The sequence below is a fragment of the Anas platyrhynchos genome, chromosome 5 (genome assembly GCF_047663525.1).
Source record: "Anas platyrhynchos isolate ZD024472 breed Pekin duck chromosome 5, IASCAAS_PekinDuck_T2T, whole genome shotgun sequence".
NCBI lineage: Eukaryota > Metazoa > Chordata > Aves > Anseriformes > Anatidae > Anas > Anas platyrhynchos.
In genome coordinates this window covers 4008677-4022719 of record NC_092591.1, presented here as the reverse complement: position 1 = coordinate 4022719, position 14043 = coordinate 4008677, and the positions used below count along the sequence as shown (strand labels likewise).

Sequence of the window (14043 nt, the reverse complement as noted above, 5' to 3'; positions counted from 1 at the left end):
GGGAAAATAAAAAGAAGGAAAAGAAAATAAAAAGAAAAAATAGAAAAGTAAAAAAAAGAAAAAATAAGAAAGAGAAAAGAAAAAATAAGAAAAAAGAAGAGAAAATAAGAAAAGAAAAAAGGAAAGAAAATGAAAGAAAAGAGAATAAAAGAAAAGAAAATAGAAGAAAAGAGAAGAGAAAAAGAAAAAAAGGAAAGGAAAATAAAAAATAATAGTAAAAAATAAAAAGAATAAAAGAAAAAATAAAAAGAAGAAGAAAATAAATAAATAAAAAAAAACAACAGAAAAGTAAGAAATAAATAAAAGAAAGAAAAAACGAAAAAGGAAAGAAGACAAGAAGAAAGAAAAGGAAAGAAAAAGAAGAAAAAGAAGGAGAAAAAGAGGGAGAAAGGCAGGGGACAGGACCAGACCCGAGCAGCCCCAGCCCCGCCCATGCCGCGGGCGTCCCGCGGGGGGTGCGGAGCGGCCGGGAGGAGCCACCCCCAAACCCACCCCCAGGTCCCCTCCCTCCCCTCCTTTCCCCTCCCCTCCCCTCCCTGTGCGCTGCCGGCGGCCCCCAGCAGGGGTCGCTGCGTGCTCCGCGGGCTCCCTCCCGGCGGCGAGCGCTGGCGCCCGGCCCCAGTCGCGGCGCGGCGCGGCCCGTCCCGGCCCCGCCATGGCCTTCACGTTCGCGGCGTTCTGCTACATGCTGGCGCTGCTGCTCACCGCCGCGCTCATCTTCTTCGCCATCTGGCACGTGAGTGCGCTCACAGCCCTGCGCCCGGCCCCGCTGGCCCCGCTGAACCCCCTCTGACCGCCGTGTCCCTTCTCTCCTTGCAGATCATCGCGTTTGACGAGCTGAAGACGGACTACAAGAACCCCATCGACCAGTGCAACACGCTCAACCCCGTAAGTAGCGCGGGGATCGCGCGGCCCCCTCGGCTCGTACCGAATTTTCTGCCTGCTGGTGGTTTCCCCCCCACCCCTCCCCGCCCTCCTACTAACGCTCTTTCAATCTGCTTTCCACCCTTTTCGGCACAAAAGACAGTTGAAAAGGTCAAAAAGATTAAAAGAGTCAAAATTGCGTTAAAGGTGTGTACCGCTGCTCGGTTCGATGTTTTTGGGGCCGCTTCCATGTTGTTAGGATGGTTGTTAACACCCCTCAGGCGTCTCGTTTCTCTTGCCTGCCCATCCGCTTCTGCCTTGTCCGCCGGGTTCCGGCAGCTCCATGAATCCCCTTCCATACCTTGTGCGAAAACGATTTGGCTTGCGGGGAAGCGGGGAAAACTGTTACATGCCCGGTACGCGCATCCTGCGGGTCAGCTTCGGACAGAGACAAAGGGCGCTTCCCCAGCACCATTTATTAAAGCCTGGGAAGACAGGAGGCCGGTCATTTTTAAGCACTGGCTTTGTAAATTCTGCTCTTGCTTGAGGATTTTGGCCGGCACAAGGTGCCAGGCCTTGCCTTCACGTCTTTGTTTTATGTTCCAGCCTCAGGGATGTCTCGGTGTCCTCTCTTGGATGCAACTCTGATGCTCCTGGGTTTGTGAAAAGCATTTGAGGCAAACTATTTGCTTGCATCTGTACCAGGCCGATAATAAAAGGGGAGCTTGTTAAAGAGCACACAATTTGATAACATAGATTTATTTTTTTTGCCCATTTCTCCTGATTTTGGTTTTGGCTTGGCGTGCCCAGACTGAATCAGTGTGCCCGGGCAGCATGGCCTGGACTTCCTCCTCGTGCTTTAGAGCGAAGGAAATCATGCGAATGGAAAATGAATTTAAAATAGCGGGGGAGGTTGGTTAGGCACAAATCAACAGCGAGAGGGGGCGAGGAGGCGATGGCATCGCAGAGAGGGCCGATGCCTGCCGAGCTGAGCATCTAACAGTTTCCCTTGCTTGGTCTGTTCTACAGTCATTTCTGCTACGGCGTGGGGGAAGGCAAATCCTCATGGCATTTATGCATCATGATCTTGTCACAGACTTCCGAGTACTCTAACGCGCATGTTTACAGCAAGTATTAACCTTCCGCTAACCCACCTGCATGCGGAGTTCATTGATACGACAGCTGGGTGAGCTGAAAGCCATGGATAAACAGGTGCTGGCTGCTCCCCTGGCACTAGGTCAGCTGCTGGAAGTGGAGCTAAGATCCAGGCTCCTGCAGGCACCTGGTAAAGGGTCGCTGGATGAACACACCGAGGTGCTTTTCTGGGAAAAGAATCAAAAATCCCGGTAGGAATTGGTGCCTCAGAGAAAGATTAGCTCGAAATAGCAGCTGCTTAGTGTGCTCTCGATGTTGTCTCTTCCCTGCTCCTGCTACAGTAGTGGCTCTTCTCAGCCTTCCTCCCTCACCTGGTGATAAAAATCACGCTCAAATACGATTAAGTCAGAGTTTCTTTGGGACAGGCAGGGAGGCTGAAATGTGGCAGGCTTGCAAGACAGGAATTCTGCTGTGGGAGTCGGCTACAACAACCAAGATAAAGACAAAGATGTTTTGAGATGTGTAGTGAAATAAACTGCAGGTGTCAGACCTGGTAAATCTGTCCCAGCAGGCTGCCAAATGCGTTGTTTTGGGTAGGGCTCTTGTTGTTGTGCTGCTATAAAAAAATGCCAAGTTGTGAATGGTAAGTATACCAAGAAGGATTTGGACAAAATATTTACCTGAAACCTTTCCTTTATGACAGCGTATTGGTGTTGATGTTGATGCAAGTTTGCTTTGATACTTCTTGCTTCCAGAAGCAGAATGTAGTAGCAGAGTGGGTGGTGAGAATGTCTGTTTGGGGGTGGGTTTTAGGTTTCTAGGAATCTATTTTGGGGCTTTAAAAGAAGCGTCTGGCTAGAGAGAATGAAAAAAATGCAAAACACGGATACGACGATGCAGCCACCCTATGGAGTAGTCGTACTACCCAGAGTTTAAAGCTCTGAGGTAGAAATGCAGTTTTCCACGAGGAGATGGTGTAGCAATCCTGAGGTGAGAGGTCAAAAGCTTCATCTGCTTCCTTCGGAATCGTCTAATGAAAGAGTAAATGACACCACTTTGGGGTGATTTGTTTTAGAAAGTTTCAGTCTTGTCGTGGGTGTGAGGTTTTGTTGGCTCTCTGCATGCATTTAATCTACGGCTCTCTCCATGCGAGCCCTGTTACTAACACTAATCCCAGCCAGCATTTCATGCTTTCTGTGACCTGCCAGGAATCGATAACCAGCGCTGCAGCCTTCTGCTGGACAGCATGATGCTACCAAGCATGCACAGTAGGTCCGTGTGGAGGAGAGCGAAGCTGGCTCCTGCGCCCTTTAGCTGGGGCTGTTCCTCCCGTGCTGCAGGCAGCGCAGTGCCCGTGCCCACCGATGTGCTCAGCAGCCGTGCTGCCGGCCCGGTGCGGTGCAGCCCTGCCCAGGGCACCACGTCTTGGCAGTAGTTCCGATCCGCACAGTCACCTGTGTGCAAGTATCAAATCAAAACTGCAAAGTAGGAAAGCCCAAAAGATCTTTTTGCCAATCGACCGTTGTGTGGAGCATGTTTCCTGGTGATATTTCTCTGTTGCATGAGAAGAAATATCTCAACGATCTCTCGTGTTATGAAGGTCACTTATAAAGCGAGGAATCTGTGAACAGTGCCCTTAAGTGAACAGAAGCAATAAAGATTTCTTTATCTGAGCATTTCATTCGGTAAAATTTCCTTCTCGGTTTATGATTACCAGGTGGAAACAGCAAGGCACATGCTGCTAGTTGCTCTTTTCACCGTCTGCAGTCTTGAGCTTGTTAGCGTTTAAGTGATACTTCTTAAGCAATAGCTTACCTCCAAAATAGATTAAACAGCACACGTTTTGCTTTGAGTAATCAAAATGTCTAACTCATCTTTTTCTTTTCCAGCTTGTACTTCCAGAGTACCTCATCCATGCATTCTTCTGTGTTATGTTTCTCTGTGCAGCAGAGTGGCTCACACTGGGTCTCAATATGCCTTTGTTGGCTTATCATATTTGGAGGTAATATTGATGAGTCTGGTATCTGTCCTCATGGCAGTTGTACCCCATTCTCCTGTCGCAGTGCTTCCTGTTGAGTGTTCTGTGTCTTTGGCAAATGAAGATGCTTTTTGATACGCTAGCGAGAAAGTTTACGTCGTGGCTATAACATAAGAACCATCGCTTTGCTTTATCACTTTTTTTTTTTAATTATTATTATTCTCTTGTGCTGTGCAAGAGCCGTGCCGTGCACATTAATGGTGGCCGACACGTCGGGGTGTGGACGAGCAGTAGGAGTGGCAACCCTGCCTTCTTCCTACCAGTGAGACGCGAGCACCGCCTTTCCCTCTGCTGTGCAGCTGCGCAGGGAGCTGCCGGAGGGAGCGGATCCGCTCAAAACACAGCCCAGTGGAAGAGTTTTCCCTGCCTGGCTTCCCTGTGCTGGTCCTGGCACCAGGAGCTGGAGGGGTCGGAGTGCTGGCTGTGCAGGGAGCCTGCTTTTCGTGACATCTGTAGGGTCATTTTACACTGACCTGTGCGCGTAGTCTCTCAGCGTGGCCCCAGCATGCCTTTTATAACGAGTAGAGGCTGTAGGCTGCACGGGGTTACACCGCGGTCTCTTCTCCACCTCTAAACCCTTTGCGAAGGAATCCCATCCCAAATTTGTAAAGTGGTGCCATTTCCTTGCGGTGTACCAGACTTCAGCTGGGTTTACAGCCGAGGTGAGCTCTCGCAGCGCCATCTGTAAAAGCTCTCTGACGGCCCTGCTTGTTTTGGGGCTCCCAAAGCTGCTTTTGCAGCTGGCAGCCTCCTGCGTGGAGCTGATGGACCTGGCTGGGCTGCGAGGGGGGGATTCCTGGTCCAGTTCTGTGGTCAGGCAGTGAGTGGGAGGCAGGAGCCCACGTCTCCCATCACTGGGAGCGAACTAATTAACAAACTGATTGTGTGTCGCTTCCAGGTACATGAGCAGGCCCGTGATGAGCGGCCCCGGTCTGTACGACCCTACGACCATCATGAATGCAGACATCTTAGCCTATTGCCAGAAAGAGGGATGGTGCAAATTAGCATTCTACCTTCTATCTTTTTTTTACTACTTATATGGGTAAGTTTTTTCCTCTATCCTCCATCTCATTGTTAGTCTGTAGTTTTGTGGTTGGGCTGAGTGCACAAGAGACATTTTGTACGTGGGAAAATATATAATACCAATTTTCCTGAAAAAAAAAAACAAAAAAAAGAGAAAGAATACTGTGATATTTGTCGAAGTTAAAGATAGAAGAGTCATTTTGAGTAAAAAGGGGTGGGAGCCACAAAACCTAGTGCCACCTCCTTGTACTTTCTCCCACTTCTTTCAAGCCAAAAGCCAGAACCAGCTTCTAGCACAGCCTGTAGTAACGGAGTTTTTACAGGACTCCCCGTTACAGCATCCCTTGGTCCGGGCACATCTGGCTGTTCCCTGTTTGTGTCTCCCTTTCCAATGCCCCTCACATGGTTGTGACTTTGTGTGGAATTAAAATGTTCGGTCACAACCCACATAGCTCACACAGATTTGTTCCTTGGGAGAATACTTAAGACTGTGTAATTAAATGTTTTTTCAAAATCATGCATCTGAATGGTTTTATCTTATTTTCTTTCCAGCATGATTTATGTTCTGGTGAGCTCTTAAGAAGACATTCAGCAAGCTTTGTTCCATTTAAGTGCATGCAAAAGCCATGAAACATGGATTATTTACAATGAGGCCGTCTCACCAAGATTAAATACGGAATCCGATGATTGCATTTGCATTAGAAAACAATGGCTCCCCTATTTTTAAACTATTTCCACATTTTATACTTGTGGAAAGACTGTTTTCTTATATTTTACTGGGACACTGAAATTAAAGAATTACATGTACATTAGTATAAGGATTACTGGGTTTTGAAAAGTTCTGACTTTGCACTCCATAAGGAACAGCCTTCGAGCGGGCGTTTGTCACTGTGCGGGGTTCTTTGGGCTGGGCTTCGTGGACTCGCGATGTTACCTGTAGGGGATGGCGGTCTCAGGAGCTGAATTCCTGGGCACAATTGCAGAAGCAGTAGTTCTGTTTTTCTTTCTTTTCTCTTTTTTTTTCCCCTATCTGGTTAATCTTTCCCTGTATATGCATGGTTCAGAGACTTCTGTATTTTCACCGAACACTAGCCTTGCTTTAATCACAGGCGTTTGTTGTTGTGATAGGAAATGTTGAATTGTCCACAAAGGAATGAATTTAGTTTTTTTTTTTAATTAAAGTCTGTGCAGAGACACTAAGAACAAATTTATTAACAAATGGACAAACCTACATTTATTATGTTCAGTGGTGAAAATACACTTGGGTTTAAGAGATACTGCAGTCCTTTTCAAAGGAGAAAGTGAGATTGTGAAACTGCCCTGCTGTTCCTTAGTGCAATAAATAAAAAAAAGTCTCAAATTCAGAAATACTTATTTTTACTTGTTTTGGTGCCTTGTTTTGTTTGTAAATTGAACAGATCCTTGGTGTAGTCATCTGTTTTATGATGAATAATTGCATTACCTTTTAGAAATAGAACACAGAATTGAGTTACGTCTGGAAAAAGGAAGCTCTGATTTCCTGTTTGTTTTTTTGTTTTTTTTGTTTGTTTGTTTTTGTGGGTCTGCAGATAAACAGTGGGGAGGATGTTTCAAGTAAACTGGTAGGACTGCATTGTAAATTGTCATTGTGAACAGCTAACTAATTTAGGAGTTATAATTAGGAATCTTTCACTTGTTTGGGAGAAAAATGAAATAGTGTCCCAATTTTAGTAAAAAAACATTTTTGTATAAACGGTTTACTTGTTCCCTTTGTCTCTCAGGTGTTAGATGTAATAGAAAATTGTAAGAACGGCTTAGAGCAGAAATCTGTATAGTCCAATACTGACGTGCTGGGTAGTGGGAGAATGTGTTCAGAAACCTGCGTGTTACAGATGTCCTGAGCTGGAGGTTTGGCATCTTAAACAGCCCTTGAATTATTTTCTGTTAATTTAGTTGCTTTAGGGGCAATTTTATAGCCCAGGATGAAGATGCCCCAAAAGTCAGAGAGTTCTGTAATGGAATGACTTTAAGTTTAAAAAACGAAACCAAACCACCAGAGAAACAAATTAAAAAACGAACAAAAAAAACTTCCTAAAAATGACATGTTAATTTCATTTAATGCCTGCAAGTTCTTGTTTTTGAGACATAATGAAAATTTTGCCTTTTGTATCTTATGCTGGGTGTGATCAAATAGACATTTGTTGTGTCACCTTTCAGAGCAGGGAAGCCTTAACATCATCTCTTGGCTGGCGGGCCTTCTGCAGCTTTGTGGCTGTCCTTTTTTTCCTTTTTCATTTCCAAACTGGAGGAGACCAGAACTGTTGGCGTCACACAAGCTTTGGGTATCGTGGGGATTTCCAGGGGCAGTTTCCTGCTCTCTGCTTCTGGTTTCCTTTTTGTAATGGACTGCTGGGGGATTAGATCTCAGCTGTGAGACCTTCCAAGTCTCTGTCCTGTGATAATAGATACCTGACAGCTTGCTACTGTGTATAGAAGATCATTTTTCTTATGTTTCTTCTTTGCCTTTATTGAAACTTCATTCCCCATGCTTTAGCACTGCAAGGTTTTCTTTTTATCATCCCTGAACTTTTGCAACAGTTGCAGGTTTTATCTCATTCCTGTGTTTTCGCCATTATCTTCCTTATGTAACACTAATTTTGAACAGTTAGCTAAGAAGTTTTTGAATGACTTTTTGGAAATTCATTGATATTATTCCTGTTGGATCATCTTTGTTTCCTGCTGCTTCGCTCGTTCAGAAACTGCTGTAAAGATGACTCAAGCCTGCATCAGCAAAGCTAAATAACCCTTCCTTGTGTATGTTTATTTGTTATTGAACTGAGTTAGTGGCTGCCTCACAGCCCCCAGCTCCCTGTGGCCTTCTAAAAAGGACCATAACTCCCTTGGTACTTGGGTGAGTTCAGCTGGAATAAACAACACAGAATCTACTGAGTTCAAACTGATAGCCTGAAAAACACAGCTAGCAGTGGAACAGCTTTAGAGACGTTAAACAAAATGTCTGCAAACACTTGCACTGTCCTGGGGTTGAGTCCCAGAGTATGACCCAGTGCAGCCAGCTGCATAGAAGAAAATGATTTCTCCAGTAAAAACAAAACATAAGGCTTTAGACACTCTTGAAGTAGATGTGTAAGTATAATCCTGAATATAGGAATCCAAATATGAAAACAGGAGTTAACTTCCTAGTGCAGATCTACTGGACAACCTGAACTTACAGCTAACTCTGGGAGCAAGAGGCTTACTTTGTCTTGGTGCTGTGTTTAAGTACGTGAGAACTGGAGAATTTCAATAATCTCACTAAAAGGCCTTTTAAAGTTTGGAAATCAAAAGTGTTATGAGAATATGGCACAGAGAGCTGAGCTGTGATCCCTGCCAAATAAAGCATCCTTCAGAGAAGGCTGTTTAGAAAGTGTTTTTAGCACTTTTATTTTTTTAAAAGATCCCTGAGTGCTGGCAGAAATCCGGCTTCTGGTCCGTGTGAAAGTTCCCTGTACCCAGGGATGCAAGCCCCAGATCTGGATTTTACCCGAGTGGTTCTTGTGAAAGGAACTGCTGCATGCAGAAAAGCACATACTACCCAAAGTACTCGGTATTTCACCATCAAAATGTGGATCTGGTATTTGTTTTTTGGAGTTCCACAAGGCAAAAGATTAGGGAGAAAATAAGTAACATCTCTCTCCCCATCAGCAACTTTTCTGATGAGTCACCTTAAAAAATAATTTTTCTGGTATCTGTTTGATCACTGGGGAGCAGTATGAGGAAAAGAACAATGCACATTTTGAGGAAATTACTCTCTTGGTGCTTCCAAGCTGTGGAAAGAAACAGTTCCTGTTGTCTGCCTGAGGAGCAGAGAAGAGTGACAATAAGAGCTAATTAAACACAGCCAATAGAAATCACCTTTAACCACGTGGCAGCATTCAAACAAGTTGTTACAGCCACACATTTTAGTTAATCACAGTTCTACTTGGACTCAAAACACGTGCTGTGGCACCAGATCCCAACATAACTTGTAACTTGAAAAATTCCTGAAACTTTGTCAAAATACACCACAAGCATCAGCTTCCCTGGGGGCTGCAGCTGGGGGGCTACAAAGTGACCCTTGGAGTGGGACAGCAGCACCAAGGGGTGTGCTACCACTGGGTCACAAGGTAGGAAGCGGGGCCTGGCAGGGCTCACAGAAATCCTGACAAGGAAACAGGAGGTGGGTGCAGAAGGGTCAGGAGGCTGCTTCTCAGAGAGAAGGCCCAGCGGGGGTGCTGCAGGCTTTCTTCCCAGAGCCACCACTTACCTCACAGAGTGCCAGAGGGCACCTGAGCACTGCAGCAGATGATCAGCGCTCCCTCACAACAGGATACGGTTAAATCTTGTCTTTGGGAGCCTGCTCAACTTCTCTGGTTTTTGAGTGGATCTGGTTACAGATGACTGAGGCAGTCTGCTGCAGGCATGTTTCTGGGAGCCTCACTCTAGCCTACAGAGGATTATACATTTACTTTTTCACTTTTTTTGGTTTAAGGAGTTGTGTTACTGCTGTTTTGCCTCCCTTCCACTTGGTAACCACACCGGAGCAGCCCTGGGATGTCACAACAGCCGGTGTGCCTGCTGGGTGGCGGCAGCCATGCCGGCTGTACCAGCTGATGCCCAGCGCAACACAGCCCAGGTGTGAGCCATTTCTGCAGCGACAAGAAGCTCGTTGGGCGCTCCAGCCCCCAGCACAACACCAACAAAAAAAATACACCTCCGTGCATTTTGTAGAAAACAAACATCTGCTGGTTAGAAAGATGTAAGAGAACCGAAGCAGGAAGATCAAGCAGATGTCCAACCTGTGAGGAGAATGGGGACACCAGAAAGAGGAGCAATGGCTCAGCAAGCTGTAAGCAGGGCTAAGGACGAGAAATCAACAAGTTATTAGTGATGGTGAAGAGCAGGCAAGCAGGACAGCTGCTGAATTCATTCACCCCTCTAGGAAAACTCCCCATCACGCCAGGGTTCACAGATCAACGTAGCAGACTCTTCACCAAATCCTGTTTGAAGGCACTGGCCCTGTCTGCTGCAGCTGCTCCTTCAGACAGGGCTGCCTTTTGGGAACGGGGGTGCAAAGTGGGTTTGTTAATTAGGAATTAAGAGGGGAAGGCAGCTACTTACGGAGACACAAGTGTCCAAGGCCACTGTAACAGCTGGAAGAGAAGAGGATTCAGGCTGTAACAGGCTGTGGTACACTGCAACACCCAGAGCCCCCTCAGCATGCTGTGTGAGGTACAGGTCTTGCCTTAATATAATCAAGAGGATCAGTGGTACAAGGAAGTCAGAATTGCTACTGTTTACAAGGCTAACTCCCATCTATTCTTCAGACCTTCCTTTATTACTGTCTTTTTTCCCCCTCTTTTTTTTTTTTTTTTTTTTTAAGATAATACGCAATTTTTAAAGTTCCCCTTTGTTCTTGGTAATAGTCCCAAGGGCACAGGAAAGCAGAAAAAGGCATCAAGAGGAACAAATCTCAGTTTGCTTTAAATCCTCCTCCAGATTAAGGCTTCAAAAAACATCATGAGCTAATGATAGCAGCAGGCTTATGCACCAGCAGGAAGCCCAGGATGCTCAGTGGATGTCTGCCTGGGGAGCTGGCAGCAGGATCTTTCAAGAAACATGGATCCATGAAAGCTCTATCCCAAGCTCAGCTACAGATGCTGAAGGATACAGCTTTAAACCAGTTTTGTGCAATTTCGAGGAGAATTTTGCACTGTTAGAACCCACCGAGCCTCTGGTAAACAGCCCGGGGCTACGTTATCCTCTGCCATCTGCTTCAGTTCACAGCTCTCACCGTACAGCGGATACCCAGCTCCTGAGCTCCTCCAGAATTCTGCAGCACTCGGCAATGTCAGGAGTGTCCCCGTGCACGCAGATCCCGTGCTGCTGGTAGGCATCTATAAGGTTTGGTACTCGGTATTTTAGGAGTTTTCCTCTGGTACAAAGCACAAATCTATCCCATGTCCCATAGTTCTTCAGTTCATCTGCCAACAGATTCAGACACTTGCAAATAAAAGCCTATCAAGCTTAGGGATGAACAGATAAGCTACTTGGTACTGATCCCCTTGTTTAATCTTCAAAGTCCAGACAACAGAAGTTACCATTTCTGCTTTAAGCGGCGTTTACGTCCATCATGTCTTGCCTATGTCTGCCTTCAGGTACCCCATCCACGAGAGGAATTTCCACAGCTCAGAGGCAGCCCTGAGACAAGCCTCACTAGAGATCACCACTCTATAAATAGTCCTGTTAACTCCTGCTAGCTTAAACACGATTCCATCCCATCTCCAGCTACAATTGTCCCAACAGAATTTTCTTACTATTGGTCTCCACTGGCCTTTACAGCTGAATATTAACACAAATTTTTATACAATCTCACTTTTCTCTGCGAAGATGAGATAACATCATGGACACGTACAGGGACGTTGTAACATCCACCATAAGAGGAAAAATAAAGCACCACAACTTCTCAGTCAAGCTGCGTTTCAAACACACAGCGCCTGGATCCTTGTGCCCAAGTAAGATAAACAGCAACGCCAGCAGCCTCCAGGGTAAGTCAAGCCTCTGGCCTGTAAGGAGGAACTCGTGCTTTCAGTTACCTGCTGGTTGTTCTTACCCCTTCCATGGAAACGAGAGGCACTTCTGCACTGGTCAGAAGACTCACCAATATCTTGCTGAAGATTCCTTCGAACATCCTTAAACGTGCAACCTAAAACACATTATGAGTGATGATTATGGCCCCAGGTAAGTGACACTTATGAAATGGCTGCTACAAACAAAGAACAGAAAACGGACACCAAAGAAAACACCAAAGCCACACTGCCAACGACAGTCCTTAGTTTTGCAAGTGGATCACTAGTGCAGAAGACAGTTTAAACACCTTCATCTGCTTAACACTGCATTATAATTGGATTTTAAAATCTGCCCAAGGTTTTAAACTGTTATGCATCCTCCAGATGAAAAGCTTGGGATATTAAAATCAAGGTACACATGGTAAAAATGCAGAAAAACACTCCTCCACCCCCACCCACTTTCCAAACCAATGAATAAAAGGACTGGATAGGGATCACTGCAGAGCTTTATGTTGTCTAGTAGGAAAATAAATTCTGAACCATTCTGTAACATCGGGAATCACACTGAAAATCCTTCTAGTTTAATAATCAACAGATGACAACCTCAATTTTTTAAACTCAAGTCATGCTACTAAGGCTTTTTTGCAGCCCCTGCAGAACTCTACCCTACAAAACTCACAGCTATTGTTTAGTTTGTGAGAGGTAATTGCTCAAAGTATCTGCACTGTGTCCCTTGTCTGTCTCCTTTCCTCAAAAGATTGTTTTATCTCTTGAAACATCTTCTGAGAACAGGAAAGCAGAGTCCTGCAGAAGAGCTTTATGGGCAGGGCTATGACTGGAGGTTGCTCAGGCAGCTGAACATGGCAATGCAGCTGCTTTCAGCATAAAAGTGTGCTCAGTGTTCAAGTGTTAGAGGGATTCTCATCAGCACTGGACATCACCTAATTCAACCCAACATTATTCAGCATTTCTTTTCTAGATCTTTAGTGTGGGATCAGTGCTAAGCTTGCATTTCTTGGGCTTGGTTCTTGATCATTAGGTAATTGCTTTAAATGAAGGGGGGAAACCTCATGTTGTCACCACCAGCTGTCCTCATCTCTTTTGTGAGCACAGCAGATTCACTATGGAACAGTTTGGATAGTCAAAAATACAGTGAAAGCTTATACGTTTATTTTTATATTGTGGCCATAGCAAACAACAGTGCAACCCAGATACTCAGGGAGGTGGTACAGAAGTGTCAGCGCAGCAAGTAAGTGTAATTTAAGGCAGATATAAAGGAATTATTTGTTAGAGTGGTCTTGTTTCACTTAGGTTGTTGGTCATTATAACCAGTAAAAATATTTGGCTTTTTAACCTTACTGATAGCGGAAGACAGACATCACTCTGCTAGGGAATACTGCATTAAGATATCCTCCAAATTGGCCTTGGTATTTTAAAGCATTTATTCCCGTCATCGACTGCAAAGTAAGTCACTCTGCCAAATAAACTGAAAGCAGAATTTAGGGGTACAGAGCATTACAGCTCTTCAGCTTCAAACACGCCTGCAAATCCAGCAAATGCTCCTTACCTGGAAGGGAACACACTCCCAGGAGCTTAGAAGAGTAGATGGGAGACAAAGACAACCTGTCAGGAAACAAAACAAGCAATCAGAAGAGAACATTTTGGTACCTTGAAGGGAAGTAACTCACCACCAGACACTCGTTTTCTGTGGGACCACGAGAACTATGCTCGACAGCGCTGTAAGAACGAAACAGGGTGAAACAGTAGTTACAAGTCCTCACGGACAGTTTTCAGCGGGAACTTCGTACAACACCAAGCGAGGGAACCCGGCCCCTTCTGCCCTAACGGACCCCTCAGGGTCCGCCTGGAGCTGACCAGACCCCTCCCAGCCCTGCCCCAGGACCGCTGCCGGTCATTTTAGCAGCCTTATCATCCGACGAGACCCAAAAGCCAGCCGGCATTGCACTGGGCTGGCTGCGGTAGGGGATAAATGAGGGGCTCATCCCGGGTCCGGCCCCTCAGCAGCTGTCCCGCCCTCCGCCCCCAGCACAGCCCCCCCGTCCCGCCCCTGCCTCACCGCCCACAAAATGGCGGCGCTGCCCGCCCACAAAATGGCGGCGCTGCCCGCCCACAAAATGGCGGCGCCCTTGTGGAGCTCTTCCCGCCCACCCGCCGAGCACCTCATTGGCTCTCTCTTCCCGCGCTTCTTCCAGTGGGGCTCCGCCTCTCTCGCCAGGAGCAGCGCGCTGATTGGCGGGCGGCCCTGGAGGGCTGAGCTGATTGGCTAGGGGCCGGGAGGCGGGAAGAGGGGACTCGAGGCTGACGTGGTGTGAGGCAGAGGGAGCCTTGGGTGTGAAGGGTGAGGTGAGGGTGGTGTTCTCGTCCCCGTGGCTGTTTCCAGCGTCGGTTTTCTGACAGAAAAATGGGCTGGAATGGGCT

At 46.2% G+C, this 14043-nt stretch overlaps 1 protein-coding gene across 1 annotated transcript; it reads left to right on the top strand.

Annotated features, from left to right (window-relative positions):
* The first annotated feature begins 544 nt into the window (after positions 1 to 544).
* Positions 545 to 6394, top strand: CNIH1 (cornichon family member 1). The gene is made up of 5 exons (XM_027457757.3): positions 545 to 736; positions 820 to 888; positions 3849 to 3961; positions 4896 to 5039; positions 5573 to 6394. The coding sequence occupies exons 1-5, from the start codon at positions 656 to 658 to the stop codon at positions 5598 to 5600; spliced, it is 435 nt and encodes a 144-aa protein (XP_027313558.1). The 5' UTR covers positions 545 to 655; the 3' UTR covers positions 5601 to 6394.
* Positions 6395 to 14043: the final 7649 nt, after the last annotated feature.

Bases quoted from the DNA above. Each gene is read 5' to 3' on its own strand.
- CNIH1 (XM_027457757.3), top strand. From the start codon at position 656: ATGGCCTTCACGTTCGCGGCGTTCTGCTACATGCTGGCGCTGCTGCTC. The intron at 3,962-4,895 runs GTAATATTGATG...TGTCGCTTCCAG, and splicing joins TTGGCTTATCATATTTGGAG to GTACATGAGCAGGCCCGTGA. The intron at 5,040-5,572 runs GTAAGTTTTTTC...TTTTCTTTCCAG, and splicing joins TTTTTTTACTACTTATATGG to CATGATTTATGTTCTGGTGA.